Genomic DNA, 22,727 nt, shown 5'->3' with positions numbered 1-22,727 from the left:
CAAAATAACGCAATATGTGTTGACCGACTACAAAAAAGCAGTTTAAAATTATTTCCTAACATTTTGATAGTACATTTTAGTTTTTGGCCTAACCATTCAAGTCATTTTGATATAAAATATTTCAGGACGATATAAATGATTGAAAGTTACAAAAAGTTCGACAAAAGTTCTGTGTTGATGTAATAATCACAATCTTTGTCAAATGTATTGTATGTACCAGATGGGTGTCGAGTTGCTGGCGGGCAGTGTCTGGTAAACCTCCCAGAGCCTTTGATGCTAACAGCTGACGCTCTGTGTCTTTTAACCACTGCTGCATATCTTCAATCTCACCATGGAAACCTTGAGCCTACAAAACAGAGCAGTCAGCGTCACAACAATAGAGTCACACATGAATTATCACAGGCCTGAGGGCTTTGTGTGAGAGTTAATGATCACAAAGATTATTATTCTCCAAAAAAGGTAAGAGACAAGAAGAATGCTGTCTGGGATTAGACAGAGTAAACATGGCAATAAACAGTTATTTACATTCTTGGTATCCTTAAATGTGAAACAATGAAATGCTTTGAGAGGATGTTCCATTTACAATGAAAGGAAACCTTTATACGCATTATCAATGGCATGCCGTTCCATTCCAAAAACAAATCAAACATTTTCATATCAAAGGTAAAGTGGATTTCAGAAAGGATATTTTAGGGCATTATGTTTTTCGTAATTGTAAAAAGTATGCGTTGTAAGCTGTAAACTTTGAGTGAGAGCATGTGTTTGTGTGGACATCTCGCTCTTTAATGTTTTAAGATCGGACATTTTTGGCCTCATGTTGAGAACATCATCAATCATCGTTCCATTTTAGGAAACATTCAGCCGTTTAGATTCCAGAGGGTTGCCAGGTCTCTGGCTGTCCTCGTGTCTGACCTGCAGAAGGGCGTTGTCCAAAAGCAGCCTCCTCTCTTCAGTCTTTTCCAGGATTGTTTTCCAGCGCTGATTGAGATTCTCCAGTTTGTTCTGTAAACCGCTGGCCTCCTCTCCAGCACTGGACTCCATCAGATCACTGCCCGCCTTATTAACCGCCTCCATTGTTCTCTTATGGGCCAGAACGTCATTCTGCAACACCTGCCCAATAGAAACCAATCTGAGATAAAAGATGCTTGATGAACGAAACATCTGGCAATCACATCAAAAGCATGTTGACATACGTGGTGCTTTGCGAGCTCGATCTCGATGGCTTTTGGGTCACCACAGGCCTCTCTCTGTTCTCTCAGCAGCTCTTCGGTGTGAGTAAGCCAAGCCAGAAGTTCATCTAAAGCATGCTGGAACTGCCCTAATGCCAACAGCGCCCCCTCCAGTTTGTGCTGAAAGAGATCAAGAAAAGTTGCTAATGTCATTTTTGGAATGCAAGTATTACCAAACTAGTCACTGTTGGCAGCAAAAAGAACTGGGATCTGACTGAGATCCAACTGGGCACGACATGACAACGTTAGCTCAAGTCGACGGGAGCAGTGTTTTCATTTTTGTTTGGTGTCGCTAGTGGGAAAGAAATGAACAACTTCTCCTTTAAAGGCAACTTAAAAAGCTTAAAAAAAGTCTAGTTTTAATGTCTGAAATGACTTTACCGCCGCTGACGTAACCGATGCTGTGTGGCCATAGAATTAACCAATAACATCACGTCCATCTGGATTTGATCAGATGTATGATTCATCTGTGCACTTTATTCCTATATAAAGGAATATTGTAATTTTTTATCAAAATGTAATGTAATAACTTGTGCCACCCATGAAAAAACTTTTCTACGGAAATCCCTTGCCCTAAAATTCATACTGGTAAGCAATGTTCACTTTATATAGTTTGTCACTTTATATCCTCTTTTGCTCCGAAGCACAACGTTTGAAATTGATTTATTATCTATAGTTTTGAGTCCTGTTCTCTGACCTGTCTGTTTATAATTTTTTTATCCAGGTTGTCCCAGAGCATTTTCAGCTCCTTCACTGGCTCCAGGATGGTGCTGCGTTCGGCTTCCTCCACCACCTTCTTAAGCAGGAGTCCGGCCTGATGGTTCAACCTTTCCATCTCGATCTGCAGCTGGTACGCCCCACTTTTAAACCCCTACACATATACATCAACACAGTGAGATTACAAAGTGTCACATTGGCGGCATTTACACTGCAATGCACAGATATTATTTTTATTATTATAACTGATTGCGAAGTGTCTCTGACTGGCACACAAAAGAAATCTCAATGGATTCTCAGAGTGTAAGCGGATTAGTTCACCTGAAATTCATTTGAAACGGCTAATGGTTAAACGGTTACAATAATGCGAACTGTGCCAAATCAAAGGAATGAATCACTCCAAGTGTAAACACAGCTGCTTTGTGGTCTGTCAGGTGAATTATATTCATGAGATAGTCAGAAGTCAATAGGCTTTAGATAAATACCTTCATACTTTGATCTACATTGACAATGACTGTCACAATAAGAATCAGGTCATGGGTATGAAAAAATAACCCACACGCAAACCGTAAACCAATACCTTTAGTTCCTCCATCTGCTGTTTTACAGTCTCCAGGTCTGTGCCCACAGGCGACATCGAGTCAAGTTTGCCTTGCGTAATATCCACAGAGTCAAACATGTTCTGGAAAGAAGGGGAAAACTATTGTCACATGGAAAACAAAATCACAGCTTTACATCGCGTCGGGTTTCACTTCCAGCCGCAATACTCGGATGAGCAACAATGAACTGAACAAAACTAAGCCACACCTTAACCAATTCTGGAGTTTGGGACTGTACAATTGTTTGATATTCATCTTATTTTTATTATACAAGATAAATGACCTTCATGAAGAGAATGGCTGACTTTCATCAGAAGCATACTTGAGAAACAGAGAAATGTGAATGAAACAAACTGGGCTAAATTGTGCACTTAACATTTTTTAAGAATGATTTACTCTTGTAATATTCCTAATATTACTCTCAACTCCTACCTACTCAACTTTGTATTTTCAGGGATAAGGTTATGGAATATAATTGTTTAGATGGGAACACTGATTGAAAAACATACTAAATAACTCTTCCTTCTTCCTTTCAGACGGTGTAACTAATGTGTTTTTATAATATTAAATTTGTGTCCATCGAACACAAATTAAACTTGAAGTCCATCGATTTATTTGACACAAATAAATCGCTATTTGTTGAAGTAACTTACCCTACTAATTTTACAGAATTACACTAAAATAGTGAAGTAAAATATTTTATCCGCACTCGATTTTCCACTGCCCTCACTTTACAAGACATTAGAATCACATCATGTGAATGATTAATAATGAATGAAGTAATACTGTATGTCAACATGAGCTCATTTGGAATGGTAGGAATCACTCATAACCACAAACCAATAATGGAAATGACTGAATGTGTGCTCTGTATGTGTCATATATACCTGAAGACTGTCCTGAAACTGCACCGCTGCCTGCATGGCCTCCTCCAGCATTTCTACTCTCTCCCTCCACGTTTTATTCAGGGCTTCCCATGCAGAGTTCACCTAAGAAACAGACAGAGATGAGATCTGAATCATCCATCAACTTCACTAGAATCATTTAGGGCCCTACTTTAATGATCTAAGTGCATGGTCTAAAGCACACGGCGCAGGTGCACTCAGATCCACTTAGATCCAATAGAGGCGCATTTTCTACTAACGCACTCTTTAAATAAAACAAAATATTGCGCCATTGACTTTAGACTTGGTTTGAATTGGTCAACGTGCCAAGAACACACCTGAAAACCCCTCGTTTTTAGACCAGCATGCCCACGGGCGCATGAATGAGCGCAAATGCATTTGCTATCTAAACAACGTTGCGCTGGACGGGAAAATTAGAACTATGTCGGGCTGAAACTAGCAAAAACACTTGCACTAACCCTTAGTGAGTCTTTAACCAACGCATTGTCATGGTGTGGCAAATAACTGTTTGGTAGGTTTCTCAGCACTTGGCAAGTAGCTTTATTAATTATTAGAAACGGAAACATAAAACATGTTTCAACTCAAACTGTAAGTATGATCACTGATTCAAAGACATCTAAATTCTGCTGTGACTCTCAGAGGAGAATAATAACATGTGACAAAACTTGCAATATTCCTAACTAAAGGCCAGATTTACGAATAGCTTGTGTCCGCTTAAACCCCTCTTTTGGCATAAAAAAAACTACTGTTGCAGTGGAAATTATCGCTGAAAAGGCATGGACACAACCGTTTTTGTGACTGACCTTTTTTGTAGGAGTTTACCTTTTCAGATGCAAACTTTATGCGAGGAGAGTATTTAAATGAATCACGCAACGTGATTTACTTCGACCTTATCCACACTAATCCGTATTAGTGAAAACGCATCTTTTCTCTCCAGATTGAGATGGCGCTTTGTCAACAAAAACGGAGCGTTTAAAAAAAACGCAGTCCAAAGTGGATACATTGGAAAACGTTGTTTTCGCTTTGTAGTGTGGATAAGGAAAACAGAGGGGTTTAAAAACAACGACATGCTCTCCAGTTTGATAGCATTAATGTCCGTTTGGTTTGTCAGTGCAAGGTTTGTCATTGTGCTGGTATTTGGGGCTTTATTTAATGTCCAAAAACACCCTTCTGCGCTCAAAACCTTTAAAGTGATAGTTCAACCAAAAACAAAAAAAATCTTTGCTTTAATCATCCTCATCTCTATCCAAAAGATAACACATGGTTGATATGTTAATGTTACTTACTTATATTTTTTTATAGAAATTAAATTTTTTCAGAGAAGCAGTTGAACTAAAACCATTACCTCGTCTATACTTTTCTTAATCACTGGTTTGTCAGGCTCGCCACACGCTGTCATGAGTTCAGCTCCCAGATTCTGAACCACATTCAGTTCCTCTTGAAGTCCATCGATCTCCTCTCTAAAACTCTGTGAAGCAGAGGCAGAAGCTATGAAGATGTCAATCAAACCTGAATGAATACTACCGTACATGTGCTCCCTGAAAGGCTCCAGACCTCCAGGGACTCTTGCTGTTGTTTGACCACTGAAGGGTCGACTCCGGGCTCCTCCAGCTCTTTCAGCAGGTCATGCGTGTCCTTGATGGTGACGATGAGAGCACAGTAGTCACACCAAAACTTTTCAGCCAGGTCCATGACGTCCAGAAGCTTCACCTCTCTTTCCTCCAAAAGAGCTTGGATGTCACTCCATAGAAACACCATCTGGTCCAGTTTGTCTTGAACAGCTTCAAAATCAAAAAAGGCAGAGCATCTCCATTAGCTTTGAATAACACAGCAACATTGTCTTAAAAGTGTAAGTAAAGTAATTCGTTGGGCTGTATCCAACTTAGTGGGGAAAAAAGATACATTAAGATGGTTTGAGCATAGTTTGTGTTTACAAGATAAAATGTATGTGAAACGCTGCACATGTCACCCTGAGATTTCATTCTCAAGATTCTATGCTCAGGACATAAGGTACTGTACATGAGGTCAACTTTGACTCTTAAAATAATCTGTACCTTTGGCTGAGTGGTCTTTGTCTGCTCCTTCAGAGCGGGCGATCATCTCCTCTCCTCGCTGTTTGAGGGTCTCATACGAGGGCTGAAGTTTCTCCAGGTCTACAGCCACAGCTTTGTTCTCAGATATCTGCTCCCGTATCTTCTCCATCTCCACTGAAATGGAAGGAGGTTGACGGAGGCGCTCTGCGATGCGCTCCAGAGACTCCAACATGGGGTCAATCTTATCGTGAAACTGCAATGCATTCAGAAAATTCCGGTTTTTAATCCTTCAGAAGCGAATAGAGATCTTTCCCATAGAGAGTGAAAATGCATAGCGGTATTGACCTGAGTGGATTTGGAAATAGCCTCATCGAGAGCAGCGGCTCTGTGTTTGACGTCGACTTTAAGCTGGCTGTACAATCTATCTGCCGAATGGTATTTCTCTCCGATGGGTTGTCCCTCCGATGGACTCAACTCCACCAGCTGAGGTCCGGTTTTATTCATCTTGTCGATGTGCGGCTTGTGCTCGGCTATCAGCTCCCTCATTTGCTGAGAAGCAGAAGTGTCATATCATCAGGATAGAAAGCAGTAGATTGTCAACAGCATTACCACATACAAGCTAAAGGTCCAACACAATCTGACCTTCCACTATGTACCATCTGTTTGGTTGCTGATGTACAGTCGTACTTTATCCTCTTAGGATAATGTCGAGAGGTGTTGCTAAGCACGATGTGAAGTGATAAGCTGCGATTAAATGGTTTGGAATATTTGATCTTACCCTCAGCTCTTCCTGCTGTTGTTTGAGAGCTTCATACTCAATAGCTGGCTTGGACAGTTGGCTGAAGGTGGATCTCGTCTCCTGCAGCCATGGCCAGAGCTCGTCGTATGTCTCACAGAACTGACAGGCTAGAGAATGAGCTCTCTCCAGCTGAAGACAACGCTCGGAGTTCAGATGGCTCACCACGTTATACTTCTCCAACAGCTTCAGGAGAGTCATCTGTATAAAATCACATTAAAATCAACACTAGTCCTGTCCTAAACCTTTTATGTGTTATGTTTCTTTAGAAGAAGGTGAATTAAAGCTGGACGGTATGTTGGTATATAAGAGTGAAGAGTTTAAATGGTAAGAATTAGGCCGTACCAGCAACTCAAAACGTTTGTTGTGTAATCTTTACTTGTCATATTTACCTTCAGTGTCTGCTTCTCCGCCTGATCTTTGCTGTTCATAATGGTCTCGCCTGTCTTCACAATGTCATCAACAGCATCTTTATGTCTCATAATGTCCATGGAGAAGCTCTGCGGGAGAAAATCAATCACTCATGCTTTTTTGTATATTTGAGTGACAGTGCAAATTAAAGATGACCACAGAAGCGTGTTCCAGACCTTCTGAGCCTGAAGCTGAGTTGTGGCCTCCTCGGGTTCAAGCCTCACGTCTCCAAGAGATGACAGCTTCTTCTCAGCTTCTGCCAGCCAGGCCAGCTCAGAGATGGCTGCCTGCTCAAACTACACATGAACATACAGCAGACAACACATATTCATTTGGATGACTGAAAATGTAATCATTTAGTCAACTCTAATAACAGATAGAAATGTGAATAATTAATATTTAATCATAATAAAATAAAGCAAAAATACAAATAATTATTATTATTTAATGAAGCACAAAAATGATATTAAATTATACCAAAAATATAAATACTTCTTATTAATACAAATATTTATAATTAAATATTAATTAAAAAAATGTATAACAAATGATATGTATGATAAAAAAGCATCCACCCATCCTTCCATAGTACACACTATTGTAATGCAAATGTAATCATTCAGGGTCACACTTCATTTGTGAATAATGGAAACAGTGTGAATGCGGCTAGAGAGGATGAATTACATTTGGATGAAACTAGGAATTAAAAGCACAATGAAGTCAGTCGCCCTCGGCAGGCATCATTGTCGAAACAGACACTGAATCTTTCTAATAGAGGGCTGGTGTTATTTTCTAAAACAGCTGAGATCCACCGTACCTGCTGTGATTTTATGATAGCAGCTTCAGTCTGGTCCACATGCTGGTTTACAGCATCACTGGCCGATCTGTAGCGTTCATTGTCATCCGTGATCATTCTGTCCAACCCTTCCCTCGCTCTCCATGGCACAAGATCCAGCAGAGCACTGCTCACTTCATTCAGAGAGTCCAACAGCGGCTTCTGTTCTTTAACCTCCTTCAGCAGAGCCTGAACGTGACAATCCACAAAAGATTAGTGTTCAGAATCGGATTAATAGTGTAAGAGATTAATTTTAATGTTACTGAATGGTGCATTATATGAGAAGTGATATCCCTACTTGTGTCAAATCTAGTGACAGCACTATCTCGCAAAAACTACACTACCAGTTTTTGGGAAGTTTCTCATGATCGTAAAAATATATTCTAAAGATGTATGTTTCAATAGTTACAATTACTTTTGTAGACACAAAAATGTATTTGCCAACAAGTTCGTTCACTGCAAAACAAATTTGAGATTTAAAAAGTATTTTTTTAAATATATACCTGAACCAAATAATGAATAAAAAACAGCCAATAAGAAAATCCTTCAATAGTTTTTAAAAGCTTCCCAGGTTAAGACCTCAAAAGCTGAATGATAAAATGCCAAGTGTACAATTTTGCAAACTTTAGTCAAATGGTGACTAAGATGCTAAAGCATGACACATATTGACTATAAGCAAAACATTTAAAGTTATGCAAGTAATAACAAAAAAGGTGAAAACAAAGAAGACGGACACACAGACACGAATTCAACCACACCCACATAGAAAACACTACACACACACAAAATGCACACGTACTAACACACATATACACACACACACAAACGCGCACACACTGACGCGCAGACACACGCACACACACAGTGGTTATAACAGAGAAAAAACACACTTAAGATAAAGGAGAGAGACACACACATCATATATTAAACAGACTATAAACTCCTATATGCAATATTAATGAAGTAAAACTTTAAAATTCTAAAGTTACAACTTTTATTCCGTAGTTTTATTCTAAAATGTTAAATGTTAATGTAAAATTATTTATTGTCAACAAATAATGAGTATGTGATCCTAAACTTTTATCAGTGTTAGTTATGCTTTTGTTTTCAGGTTTAGGAGAAACATCAAAAGGAAAAAAGACTCATGGCCCATTTAATTAGCTTGATGCTGTGTAGAAGAAACATCTTATATATTACATCTGGTCTCATTGTTGATTTTCTTTCTAAAGAATAAATGGCTGTGACATAGACTTACTTTCTGTCTGTCTTGCAAGCTAGTGAGCTGCTCTCCGACTGCCTCTCGAGCTTCAAACGTGGACACTTCAGACTCCACCTTCTCTAGCCAGGAGTTCAGCTCCTCATGGGTGTTTTGCAGTTTGGTGGCCAGAGACAGGGCTTTGTCCAAAGTCTTTGAAACATCATTGCTCATCGCAGTGATCTCGGAATACCTTGACTTTATTCCATCTAGCTTACCTTGGATGACAACAACCTCATCGCCTGAAGAAATGAGAACACAGTCATTCATGCTGCTTGAACTTGAACAAGTTTACAATTGGATAATACCAGAGCTCACAATGCTAAATGTTTTCACTATGTTCTGAATGCTAAGCCAAAATGACTATTAGTCACGTGAAGTGCATCTCACCTGTGGTGTGTTTCAGCAGTTCTAACCCATTCAGGATGGCCTGCTCAACATTTTGTTTCCTCAGCTCAATATCCTCATGAACAGCCTAGATGTTAGGACACACATCAGTCAACACTGTTGCCTGACAACCCAAAATCTTACAACACCACCCAACAATGAAAAACTGAACAAAATAACAAAACGCCTTAAGAGGAGGAGCGGTTTGAAGTACCAGCAGCGCGGCGTGCTGTTTTGCAAGCACGGTGGTCGTGTAGTCTTGGACGGAGATGTCACTCAGTTTGCTGTGCACCTCATTGAGCCAGGTCATGAGGGCCACCTCGTCTTCGCCAAAGACGCGTGCATTAGCCAGGGCCTGCCGCAGCAGCTCCGACCTCCTGCGACAATGCTCCTGGAGCTCAATATAGCCGCTCTGAGTGTTGTCTAGCTTGGCCTGAACCAGCTCCTTGTCATCCACACAGCTGACCGTCCGCAGAGACTGGCCAAGACTCATGGCCTGGTACAAGATCTTACTGCGGCCCATAACCTCCTCCTCTAAGGTCTGATTATCATGGATGTCAGAAAACCAGGACGGTGAAACCATATTAACAGAAAAAAAATAATGGATCAACTGAATGTGTATGGAAAACAGAACACAAACGTATGATGGAAAATCATTCAAAGCATAAACACAAAGTTAGAAAACAACCAAGCAACGTGACTGTAGATTGTTCCGCACCTTTTGCTGAGAAATTTGCTCCTGTAGTTTGGCCGTCTGGGTGCCAATGGGCTCTGAGTTTGCCAGACTTTTTTCGGTAGCAGTCAGCCATTCTGTTAAAGGCTCGAGGGTCTCGTGGAATTGCTGTGCCACCACTAAAATACTCTCCAGTTGCTTGTGTCTGCCAAGAATGTCGCACAAGAGTTTCATTGCTTGACATGAATGGATATCATTACGATTGCAATACAATCATAATATCTGCAACCTGCTCAATTTGATCTAGAATGGCATGCTGAGCTAACATGGGTATTCTGAGCTAACATGGGCTAACATCAACTAACATCCCAGCAATAGTTTTGAGTTGAATATTTAAAACCATCAGCAGATTGACTTAAGGATGAAAAGGGGAGATATATAACAAACCAATAGTTAATAAACTAACTGCGTTGAGGTTGCATGTCTGCTGAATAATTCAATGCTTTCTCTGGAAAAAAATATATTTTCCAAAACAAATTCAAATCTGTACAAATCTTAGCATGTTAGACAAATGTCATGAAAATAAAATGATTGAGTGATCACTTAACACTTACATGAGATATGTGCACAGAATAAGAGTATGCCTCTCTTCTATGTCTTTATCAAAGATTTAAGATCAAAAGAAAGACCAAAAGTTTCCTTTTGTTATGCGTTTCTATGCGTTACGCTAATTATTGCGTTAAACATGGCTAACACTCCCAATATCAATATTGGCAAAGAGATGTATGTTGAAAAATTTAATGTCTGTATAAATGTCTTTGTTCTAGTCAACACAGAGAAAGTTATTTGGAAGAATGCTCATAACAAAACAGTTCTTGGAACCCATTGACTTACATCGTAGGAAAAATTACTATACATTTTTTGGTTCTGTTAAACACAAAAGAAGATCTTCAGCTTTTGCATTCCACGTCGGTTCAGCCGGGCATTCCATGTCGGTGCAGCCGGGAATTCCCGCCTGGCGGAACCAGACATTTTCCCCCGGTGCATGCGGCCATTCCAGAGCGGTGCATGCCTGTCCGTGTCTGCCGGTTATCCAGGTCGGTACAGCTGGGGATTTCTGCCGGGGGAGCTGGGCATTCCTGCCCGGCGGAGCCAGGCATTTCAGCCCGATGCATGCGCCCATTTCAGTCCGTTGCATGCATGTCCGTGTCTGCCGGCTATTCAGTTCGTGTCTGCCGGTTATCTATGTCGGTGCAGCCGGGCATTCCCGGTGGAGCCAGGTATTTTCGCCCGGTAGAGCTGGGCATCCCGCCCATTCCAGCCCGGTGTACCCAGTTCGGGTCTACCCAGTCCGTGTCTGTGACTTCCCCTGTTTGGACTTATGCCCCTTCCCTTGGACTCTTGTGCTTCCCTGTTTGGTTTATTGTATTGTCATGTTGTCTTGTTGTTGCCGTTGTCACAGTCTGTCTTGTTTGTGCCTTGAGGAGCATCAGGTTGCTGCTCCTTAAGAAGGGGCTTCTGTCATGATCATGTCATGTTTCTCTTGGATCATGACAGAATCTCATGTTTTGTGTGGAGAGAGGTATTTATGGCCCTTTTGGCCTTCCATACACCCTCTTCGGTCTCGTCTCTGTTCCCATCCTCTCGTTACCTCGTTATTGATTCATGCCCTACACCTGTTCCCCTCTTGATTTGGTCCCTTATTTAATGCCCTTGTGTCTTCTGTCTTGTGCTGGTTCATTGTGGTTGTGTGGTGAGTTCCTGTTTTGTGTTAGTTTAGTCATGTGTAGTTTATGTCAAAAAGTTAATTTAAGTTTTTTTAAGTGTAGTTAGTATTAGTCCTGTCATGTCATGTTATTGTAGCCCCGTTTTGTTCTGTTACCCCCTCGTGGGTCTTTGTTTTGTTATTATTATTAAATATCTGTTAACCCCTTACTTGCTGTCTGCACCTGGGTCCTCTGTCTGTGTCTCACCCCCGTGATCATGACACTTTTGCAGAATGTAGGACAGCAAACAGTTTCTTGGAAACGTTTGACTTCCATTGTCCATTGTCCTACTATGGTAGTCAATGGGGTCCAAGAACTGTTTGGTTACATTCGTCCAAATATCTTTTTCTTTGTTAAACCAAACAAAGAAACGTATACAGGTTTGGAAAATCTAGAGTGAGTTATTCATGACAGAACTTTTATTTTTGGGTGAACTATCCATTTAAAATTAAGAAATTACAGATTAACCTTTGCTTTAAATTAAGCCAGAACCAAAAGGTGAATTTAATTATATTCATATTGGTTTTCATTTGAATATGATAAATCACAAGTTGTTTGAAGTTTTACCTGTTGTCAGCTTTCCTTAGTAGGGCATCCCACCTTTGGCCCAGGCATTCAATTTCTCTTGCGATCTTCTCCTTATCAACCGTATCAGCTAACTCTGTCACCTTCAGTCCCTCCATCTTAATTAGCTCCACCGTTGCTCTCCGGTCATCCAGCAGTCTCTGCAGGAGCTGGCCAGAGCAAATGAGAGAAAAATATCAGCATATGAAAAATAGCACTTAAGTCATCTGACATTACATTATGACTTCTAACCTTCTGTTCTTGTATCTGTGCTTTGACCACTTTGAACTCTGCAGACGAAGGCTTCTGATTGGCCACGAGCTCTTCTGTGTCTGTGAGCCAGCTGAGAAGAGACTCCAGTGCATCCTGAAACCTGCCACACTGCAGCAGCGCTTCATGCAACTGTGCAGATCTCTCCGCAACCTTAAAAAATCACAAAATCACGCAGTGCTACGGTGAGACATACAAACCACTAAACTACACAAACTACTGCTTGATTTTCCTGTTAAAAACAACAGGGACTGTCTGTTTGTTTGAAGTGTTTGAAAACCTGTTGTTTAATATTTTAGAATTTCTATCGTATTATATGATTCACCCAAACATCAGCAGCGGGTGACAGCATCAAACAACTAATAAAGCTAAGAGACCCACCAAACAATGGGTTACAATAGTAGCATGATCAATTCACTCAACGAAACTGGCTCACGGTTATAATATCATTGCTAAAAAACATACACAAGTCCTGAAAGGCTGCTTTATTAATTTTCTGCGCTTACTTTTTTATTGAGGGTGTTCCACCGTGTGTTGACCTCCTCCAGGTCTTGCTCAAGGCTCTTGGTGCTGGTTCCTTTTGAGGCGTTCTGGATCAAACCGTGACCTACAGAGTTTAACTCCTGCAGCTGGTTCTGAAGAGACTCGATAACATCTTTCTGAAAAGCCTATAGTCAGTGACACATACAGAAGAAAATTAAAAACCACATCTTGCGTTTGCATTTGTTCTACCACACAATAGCAACACTGTGATCAGAACAGGTGGTCTTTTTGGTGAAGCTTTGTAATCGATAAGTAATATATTCTTGTGGCAACACCAGCACACAAGAATCTCATGCTGGTGCAATGGCATTCAAAACATATCATGCTGATCACCAGCTACGTTGCTCATTTCAGCAGGGTAACAAAATCTGGCATGGCTGCACCCTTATAAGGCGAGCCTGTCCCATTGACAGGCTCGCCTTCAGCACAGTTTGTTGTCAGTTATACCCAGCTGTGGTATGACTCACTGAGCAGCTATCACAACAAATTCTATTCAGCAATCTCCTAATCTGATAACGGGCGAACGACACAAGCCATACTACCCGGAAACGCTATTCAAACCATCAACATTATTTTGGGGTACCTGGGTGGAAGGCAAGGTCACCAGTTCCATCTGCGAACATTCAGCTATGGATGTTAATAATCTTTCTATCTCTTCATCATCTACGTGTTTTATTCCATTGCTCAAGCCTGCCTCCCTTTCCACCAACAACAAGAAATCCTCCAAGTCAGCCATTCGGGAGTCTGTAGCTCTTTGATCGTACTCGTAAAACTTTTCATCTTTGATTACATGCTGTTCTGGATTCTGGTTGTTACGTGGAAGAGTCTTCGGTTGTGTCACCAGAACGCTAAAGAGCTCACAGTTGTCTTGAGAACAAGCGTCTTCGAGAAGCTCTGCGGTGGGTAATTCGTCGTATCCTGAACATGTTCTGTTTTTCATCTCATACGTAGAGTTCTGTGTCATACTGCTTGACTCTGCCAACGTCGTGCCATTTATAACGGGACAATAACCAACAGCGTTCTGAGCCTCACTAAGGTTCGAGTTGCCCTTAAGTGGTTGGCTCCGGAGCATAAAAGAGTCTGTGTAAATCTGCGCAGTGGGCAGAAGGTCTTGTACAGGGGAAAAGGGAAACTCTTCCTGGCCGGAGCTGAGAGAACACCCAGCATTGAGTTCCCCCGACACATGTACTCCCTCAGTGGAAGAGAGACTTCTCGTGCCAGTCACGGTTCTCCTCTGGGCACGCTGGTTACGTTGTTCTCGTTCGGCAGTGGGACTGCACAGGCCCGAGTCACCTTCTGAGGTAAGAGAGTTTGTCATACTGCTTCCTCTCCCCACCCGTCCCAAACCACGCTGATCCGTTCCATCGTCAAACAACGTCCCGCTGCCGTACTCACTGCGGTTGGCAGGTACGAATGTCCGCCAAGAACGCCGTTGGTGAGGATGCTCCTTCTTCTCGCCCACCGGCCTCGGCTTGCACAGCACACCATCTGCAACCCGGATAATATCTCCATTGAGCTTCATGGCGTCGTAGGCCAAACGCTCATCCGTACGAACCGCATCCTTGCTGCGGAGCTCAAAGACACTAGAGGACGACAAGACACTGTTCCCACAAAGAGCACTCATATCCACGGTTCGATGGCTGTATGGCAGAGTGCCGATGAAGTGTCTGGAGGCCAGACTGCCTTTGGAGCCTGAGTCGATCTGCTCGTTCAGACGCACCGTATCGTACATGGACCTCTGGGGGACGTAACAGTCATCGATGTTGAGGTCTTCCTCTTCTCCTTTGGCCACACAGGAAGGGTTCTGCCGCAGACAGTCGGGTTTACTTAGAGGTTTTCCCATGATGACTTTATTTGCGAAATTTTATAAAAATGAGGTAAAGGTTTCAGTGCAATAGTCTTGAACAAAAGGGGTAGATGAAGATGCTTTTGTATGCACTTTCACAAGTTGCTAGGCACATCATCATCATACGTGTCACCCTATCTCCAGAAAATAAATTAAAATACGTTTTTTAAGAGCAAAACGTTGTACCAAAATATAGCTGTTGTATATGAATAAACATTACATTTAAATATTACATAAAAGTACTTCCAGATATCAAGAAAAATAAACCCCAATATACATAAATAAACACTCTCTTCCATGATGACAATCTTCCTGGTTTCCATTTCTCTCCATTGTCACAACCTGTCATTATTGCTTCTTTCCTCAGTCCCTCGTAACTCCATCAAAGACATTGTCCATAGCTGAAATAAAGGGGTCGTCTGCTTAGATTATCCTCAACATTCTCACGCAGTTATCCACACGGAGGTCTCGTGGACGCATTTTGGTGGCAATGTCCCAGTGCAAATCCTCAAATCTGGGAAAACAAAGCCGTAAGCTCCTGGAGAAACAAAAAGCTGCTCCTGCCTCTCTTGTGGTCCAACCGGCAATGACAGACACCCTCCTGGCACAGGGCTCAAGGCCCCGCCCCCCCTCGCATTATTCAGCCAACATCTGCCACAACTCCATTTGTGCGGGCCGGCTCAAGCTGATTGGTAGTTCCCTGACCCTCTTTTAATTCCACCCTTCTGTCTCTCTGGCCCATTTGACTTAACTTCTTGTGTGATTTCTGCTCTGATAGCAAATCCCTCCTCCTCCTCCTGTCAGGGGAGGGCAAAAAGAGAGAAAAAAAGTGAAGGGCTCCCTCTCAGATGACATCATAGAGGGCAGAAACAGATCTGCTGTTTTCTCGCCTCTCCTCCACTTCCCGGTGGTTCAGAGGAGTCTGTAGTATCTCTTTATTAAAGAGGAATGCTAAGGGAGGAACTGGATGTGGGTAATATAACACCATAACCTCTGCCAAGTGCATAACAGCTCTTTTTACATGGCAAGTGAACAAAGTGGGAGATGCAATAAGGTATAAAGAACGCGCCCATCTTTCTGGTACTTGTCAACTTTATGACACAAGATAATATCTGGATATTTCTCTGATAGTGCCCTAAGAAGTGGGTTGGAAAGGTAGGGAGTATGTAGTGTATGTTTACTTTCAAAGGCGTACAAGTGTGTACAGCTTAGAGAAAGTGGCCAGGGGAAATTACCCACAACACCTCGGCGCTACACGTTTGACTAAAGTAAACATGCTCAGGCCTTTTTGTCACCCAGAATAAAGCAGTTATGAGGCAGTTGTGTGTACAAATGTGTTGACACAGATTCATAACTATCCTCACATTGTTTATCGCAGTCATATTCAAAACAGGGTTTAAACAGTCTCCTAATAAAACTGTAGATTTAAGGTTTGGAAGTATTTTCTTCATTTATGTACAGTACATTAAATCAAGGCAAGTCATAATATGTGTAAATGTATTTATTATGTCGTAAAAAAATTGGGCAGTTATTCTGCGGCTCATTTCGAATGAAGGCATTTTGTTTATTGTGGATTGGCGTTTGTTTGCGCTATCAAAAAGAGACAATGGGAAGCTGGAAAAAACATACTTTTTGAAATACTCCAGGCTCTAAATAAAGAAAGGCAGAAAATTATTTTTTCATCCTTCGAAGGCCAAAGTCTCTGATGTTAAGATGCGTTTGGGGCTTTTGACGTCTCTTCAACAGAATAAAAGGATTTTATAATTGTGAAATGGCATGTTTTTCGATGAACTTGACCATTTGATCTTTGATCTTGATGAAGTGATTATAAAACCCGAACAGAACAAATTTCTGTGACCATTTTTCATGAATCCATTTACACATATTGTCAGATTAAATCAAATGTGACAAGAATGCTTTTGAACCATTTACACAGCAATTTCCATGACAGGCCCTTGAAGTTTTCATTAACTAAATGCTAAATGCGAGTAAAAAGAGAACGTTAAGTCAAATAACAATGTAATAACATTTCAATGCACTTCCATGTGAATGAACAAATTCTTTGACCTGATGTTACATGCATGAATCCATTCATTTAAAAACAGACATTAAAGGAGACAATAGCTGTCTGTGCACAGAAAGAGGGCAGGGACTTTAAACCATCGGTAAAAAAGTCTGTCAACAGAATCTCTCACCATTCACACGGACAATACCCACAGGCACAGAAACGCACAACTATTATTTAGACGAGAACAAAGGTTTTGTTGAAAAGGGAAAAAACATCTCAGAATACATTTCTGTAAGTGAATACATTCATTTACTGGCTGAGATCATTTGAGCCGTATTGCAATATGATCGCAGTGAAATGGCAGCATCATAATGCAACAATGTGCAGAAGTTCATGCGCTCTGGTTTGAGGGGGTGTCGTGTTCTCTCTGAGGGGGTTTGTACAACATGAGTCAGGGTGATGAGTAAGTCCAACACTTCACAAAGTCTCTTTTCACATCATTACCTTTGGAGTTAGGAGTAAATATGATTCAAGAGCCAGAAATTCCCACAGGTGGTTAACCATGGGAGGCAAAACTCATAAATCTAGTTGTTCAGAAAAGCCCAGAAATATCTCTATTAGAGTTTCAGAAGAGATCTGAAAAATGTCTCAAACTGAGCTGAGATTTGTAAAAGTCTGCAATCAATAGTCAATATTACTCAAAAGGAACTCAGCAATGAATTTAAGATCCAGATTATTTTACAATCGACATTCACTTTACACCTCCCTACTCTTCATGGATTTCAACAAATACAGTCTCATTTGTTTTCTCATTTTATTTCTCCTAGGCAAGTAGACACTTTAAAATGAAATCTGCCGGTCTATGAGAGAGCAAGCTCTTAGCAATAACAGTTGTCTCTGGAAATAAGCATTTGCTAATCTGTGAGAATAAACCAGCGACTCCCCTTCAAAATCTATTTTTACACTGCAATGTATTTTCTTAAGCGTCAGCATCAGATTTCTTAAATTTGATGGCCGCACCAGTGAGAACAAAGGTGAATTTCCACCAGCAGATGCTGATGTAGCGGTGATGACCCAAACATTAAAAAGAACAAAAAGAATGAAGGACCCAAACAACAAGAGGCCAAATGATGGACTGAAGGGCGGCAGCTGATGTTTCACAGCAGCACATGGACGGCCCACAACACCCTCATGTTTGATTCATACGCACGTCCAAATACAGCTCCAAAGGCATTTAAGCCATATATTAAAAATCCAGACATTACTGCAACCTCGTGCTTCTCTAAACAATGCAATGCATGAGAACAGAAATATCGTATTTGCAAAAGGAAGTTGAAGATGTCTAGATATGTAAGACTTTTTGACATAAATCTATGTGCACATAGGCCTCCACTGCATTATATTACATTTGATTAAAAATAGCTTTCTTTGGTCTTTATCAGCACCTGCTTAAGCTATTTTAATCTCAAAACACAACTTAAAAACAACTTCTTCCTGGGTTTAATAATCTGTTTTGCTAATATTTGCACAACAAAAAGTATAGCACGACCAAAAGAATTGCATTAGCAGGCAGGCATAAGCAGGAGGGATTTTTCAGTCTATTGTTGGCAGTGAATAGAGAGGCCTACCCAGCGCTCGCTAATAGACCAAGAAGCAGTCAAGTCAGACTCGGCCACCTCTCACTGGTCCGCTATGACACGCGGCACCCCACTGGCCTCCAGCTGGCTCAATGCTCATTCAATACAATGACCCATCAGCTGATGCTCTTTTGTTACCACCAGATGCTCTCTGAACGGTCTAAAGAAAAGTCCAGCACGTTGATACCAACATTCTGTAAAATACTGCTGACATTTTAATAAATAGGTCCTCAATAAAAACTGGTTTCAGTAACAGTTGAACGGTTTCTTTTAATTGTTGTCAGAAATAATCTACAGGCACTCTATTATTTGTGAATGTGTACCGGAAGCTCAGTTGCGGTCACAAGTGCGAATGCGCAGTAACGTATGTTGATGTTGTTGAGATGAAACCGTCAATATATATATTTATTTATGAGCACTGTTTTGTTTATATACGTATACACACAGCAACCATGCTTTTTCTGATTTATTACAATTTCTATTACCATAGTTTAACTACATCATGCTTAAACTGTAGTTACTATAATGAAACTATGGTAAATTTGTGGTCCCTGCGCTTGACTGCAAATACTAGCTATAGTTAAAATATGCTTACTAGGGTAAAAATATGGTTAATTTTCCTAATGGCTTTCATTGAGATATCAGCAGATCACAAGTCAACAAATGCACATTGTAGAAAATATACACAAAGGAAATGATAAGAGGAATTGAAATTGTAATATTCTTTTCGATTCCGGCTCAAGTCCTCACCTTTCGATTCTGATTCTGAATTGGAATTGATTTTCGATTCCCAACCCTAGTAAGGATAAGGGTCTTATTACTTCTGGGGGGTCTTGAACTGCAATAACTATGATCACAATCTTTAGTGTTCTTCTGAGGATATTGTTGTCTAAAAACAATTCATTATAATTTCACATAATTTGATCTTCTAAATGCATTTTAATCTTTAAAAATTATACGGATAGTTCACCCAAAAATGAAAATTCTGTCATCATTTACTCACTCTTATGTCATTTCATACCTGTATAAATGAAATTTGGAAGAATGTTAGTCATTTTTAGTTCCGGGACATCATAGACCATACCATATTATGAAGTGTTAAATTGTAGTCAAAGGTGCCTGAGAACTCTTTGTTATCCTAAATTCTTCATATTTTCTCAGTATGTGTTCAACAGAACGAAATAATACAATATTATTTTTCCCTACAATGGTAGTGGATGATGTCCCCGAACTGAAGATTGCTATCATTCTTCCAAATATCTTTCTCTGTGTTCATTGGAATAAATAAATGTATACAGGTTTGAAACAAGCTGAGGGTGAGAAAATGATGACAGATGTTTCAACTATCCATTTAAATCCATAAAAAAGATTCCTTCTATAGTTAAGCCACCTTTGCTGTTTATTTATTCTTTCTTAAATAAGGTGTCTTCAAAAGAACCCTTTTAAATGTTTTAATAATTTGTGCTGGACTTGCAGTGTGCATATATATGACTGCAGTTCAACAAAAAAAGGAAGTTTTTTCTTTGCGTTATACAAGCATAAAACAACGTTTTCTAAACGATTCCCATTCACGCAGATCCAATTAAACAACTTAAAGCATGGTATGTGTGCCAGGCCAGTATCTTTAGAGTAAATGAGTTTGAACATGTAATATGTAAGCACATTATGTCCTCATTTTTGCAAATTTATTTTTGCATCAAAAACATTCACTTTGAAACTTGTGTTTGTCATGTAAAACCCTAATAATGCATAAAACCAAGCAGAAACAACATAAGAAGTGTTTACCTTGAAAGAGTCCAGTTGTTGGTTGATGACCTCTGTTTCCAGTCCCACAGTCTCTTGGGATTCCTCTTGCTTTTCAGCTTCACTGAGCTTGCGTGTAAATATTTTCACTTTGTTGTAGAAGCCCTCCAGACGACTCAGGGTGTCCTCAACCTGTTCTCTTCTGCAGCTTGCTCGGTCCATCAGCTTCCCACACTGCTTGTTCAGGGATTCCAGATCTCTCTTTAGACCCAGTAGATCTGGCGAGGCCTCAGACTCCATCATCTTCTTGCAGCTTTCTTTGGCATTGGCCGTGTCGCTCATCAGATCCTGAAGTTTCCTTACAAAGTCTTGGATAGTGCTCTGCTGACCCCGTAGAGTGTCAAGATCTCTGCCGACCGGAGCCATGCCATCCAACTCGTCGTCCAGATCTGCAAAGCTTGCAAACATTTCACGAATGCTGTTCTGGAATTGGCCGATGCCTTGGAGTTTGTTCTCCAGGGCGGAGCAAGCATCCTGCACCTCTTTGGTAGCAGAAATGTGGTCCTTTTCAAGGCTGTCCGCACGAAGGAGAAGGTCGGTCACACCGTCGACCTCAGGGACATCCACCACAAGACTTTTTGCAAGATTTTTGAGATCCTCAATCTGCTTGTGGACACCCTCCAAAGTGTTCTGCTGGGCTTTCATGTTGGTCAAGTTCTTGGTGCTGTAGGCCTGGACGCCCGAAGCAGAATGAACTTCCAGCTGTTTCTTGGCACCTTCCAGTTGGCTTTTAGCTTCCTTTTGCAAGTCATTGAACTCTTTTATCTTCTGTGAGATGTTTTCTAATGATTCTTTCTTAAGTTGTAAATCTTCTGTTAACTTCTCCACCCTTTTACCAATGGCCGTCTTCTCCTCTCTAACTGTATTGCCGTCCGAGGTGACCACCTCCAGGAGGCTGTCTGCAGCGGCAATCATCATCTCAGCCTGCCCCCTATGCTTGTCAAGGTCCTTCTGTATGGCCTTCAACTGCGAGACGGAGCTCTCGACCTCTGCCAAGTTCACACTGAGCTTCACGCTCTTCTCCCTGACTTCGCATTCCTGCAACCATGCGTTCAGATCTTCAGATATTTCCTTGTACTTCAATGCTTTCTGCATTGCACCCTGAAACTTTCCTGCTTGCTCAGCACTGCATTTCTTCACATCGTCCCAGTTGGATTTTAAAGCAGAGAGTTGCCCCTGAAGGGCCACCTTCTCTGCCCCTTCTGTGCTTTGGAGGAGAGCTTCTCCCTCCCTCGTGATGGTGTTATAGGAGTCCTCATGGTCATAAATGGCCTTCTGAACAACACTGTTCTCCTTTAGTCTCTGTTGTAACATGTCTATGTGAGCGGAGATGGGCTGTGGTTTACACTGCTCTTGAAGCGTTTCACTGAGCCAGGACTGGAAGTCTTTAGATGTCTGATGGAACTGCTGAGAGCTGGCAAAGGCTGAGTTGAGTTGCTCAATGCGCTTTCCTGATGGACATAAAGGAAAACTATCAGAATGTAACGTAAAGACATAAACGTTTATTTCGAAATGTTATACAGAAAGGCAATTCAAAGAAATTGAAATGAATAAAGAGTAAAGAATAAAGAGTCAATGCTGAACTAAATTACAGTCGAATTGTTTTGATGTTGTGTAACAAATTGCTGTTTCGCCCGACCGTTTTCTAGTTCTTGTGCAATTCTGTGGTGCTGATTATTGTGGTCCTACTTATTTTCTTGTAGCATCAATGTTTTAGTGTATATTTAGCTCAAGAAAGATTTGAGCTTATATCATGCATTACTATATATTATTAAAAAAACAGTACATGTTTTCACATGTTTTAATAATTATTTTCCAATCGTCACTGTGAGAAAATTCTAGAAATGTCTGTAGCACAGTGAAGGTGGGAAGAAGCGATGATGGGTGACTTTGTCTGGAACTTGGTCCGTGAGGACAGGATTAGTTATAAAAGACAAAAATGATAAAATGAACACTTCTGAAGACTTATTTTTAGTAAACTGTTGTTTTGAGCTCTTTTCCCCTAAAAAAAATAATTTCGTATTCAGCATGTTAGTCCGTGTTTAGACTTGACTTTGTTTTGCAAAAAAAAGTTTACAAAGGCACTTTTTAAGTACATTTCTTTACAAACAGCAGCCGAACGCCAAAACTTCGGAGTGCATGAAGGCAGCCCAGAGAAACAGATAGGCAGTCTATTTTAATATAAACAGACAGCGACTTAGCAATAACTAATAACATATTTCTCATTAGAAATGAAGTTGTTCAGTTGTTCAGAAATGAAGTTGTTCAGTTGTTCATCAAACTCAGAAGTTGTTGAAAGTGAAAATTAAACTTACATTTGTACAAAACTATGCTCCAATGGGCTGTCATTAAATATTTATGCTTGAGCCTTCTCGACCAATCAAGTCCCTCGCATGTTGTTATGGAAACAACAGGTCTTTGTTATTGGTTAGCTGTGAAAAAGAAGCTCG

At 40.8% G+C, this 22,727-nt stretch overlaps 1 protein-coding gene across 9 annotated transcripts in view; it reads right to left on the bottom strand.

Moving 5' to 3' along the window:
- The window catches only part of dst (dystonin), a 141,218-nt gene that overhangs the window by 23,448 nt on the left and 95,043 nt on the right, over positions 1–22,727 (bottom strand). For all 9 annotated transcript variants that reach the window (XM_079473550.1, XM_079473548.1, XM_079473552.1 and 6 more), the window contains 22 exons: positions 20,260–21,728; positions 12,947–13,108; positions 12,423–12,593; positions 12,174–12,340; positions 9,886–10,045; positions 9,382–9,708; positions 9,171–9,255; positions 8,781–9,022; positions 7,508–7,714; positions 6,867–6,986; positions 6,672–6,779; positions 6,262–6,480; positions 5,829–6,032; positions 5,505–5,736; positions 5,005–5,231; positions 4,796–4,918; positions 3,433–3,534; positions 2,527–2,628; positions 1,927–2,100; positions 1,194–1,349; positions 913–1,110; positions 218–346 (listed from right to left, as the gene is read on the bottom strand). In XM_079473550.1, coding sequence (XP_079329676.1) covers positions 218–346; positions 913–1,110; positions 1,194–1,349; positions 1,927–2,100; positions 2,527–2,628; positions 3,433–3,534; positions 4,796–4,918; positions 5,005–5,231; positions 5,505–5,736; positions 5,829–6,032; positions 6,262–6,480; positions 6,672–6,779; positions 6,867–6,986; positions 7,508–7,714; positions 8,781–9,022; positions 9,171–9,255; positions 9,382–9,708; positions 9,886–10,045; positions 12,174–12,340; positions 12,423–12,593; positions 12,947–13,108; positions 20,260–21,728 — 5,084 coding nt within the window. The remainder of the gene's footprint in view (positions 1–217; positions 347–912; positions 1,111–1,193; positions 1,350–1,926; positions 2,101–2,526; positions 2,629–3,432; positions 3,535–4,795; positions 4,919–5,004; positions 5,232–5,504; positions 5,737–5,828; positions 6,033–6,261; positions 6,481–6,671; positions 6,780–6,866; positions 6,987–7,507; positions 7,715–8,780; positions 9,023–9,170; positions 9,256–9,381; positions 9,709–9,885; positions 10,046–12,173; positions 12,341–12,422; positions 12,594–12,946; positions 13,109–20,259; positions 21,729–22,727) is intronic.

This window comes from Barbatula barbatula (genome assembly GCF_947034865.1).
Source record: "Barbatula barbatula genome assembly, chromosome: 14".
Classification (NCBI taxonomy): Eukaryota; Metazoa; Chordata; class Actinopteri; order Cypriniformes; family Nemacheilidae; genus Barbatula; species Barbatula barbatula.
The sequence above is the reverse complement of the archived record's forward strand: the minus strand, read 5'-3'. Positions and strand labels throughout refer to the sequence as shown.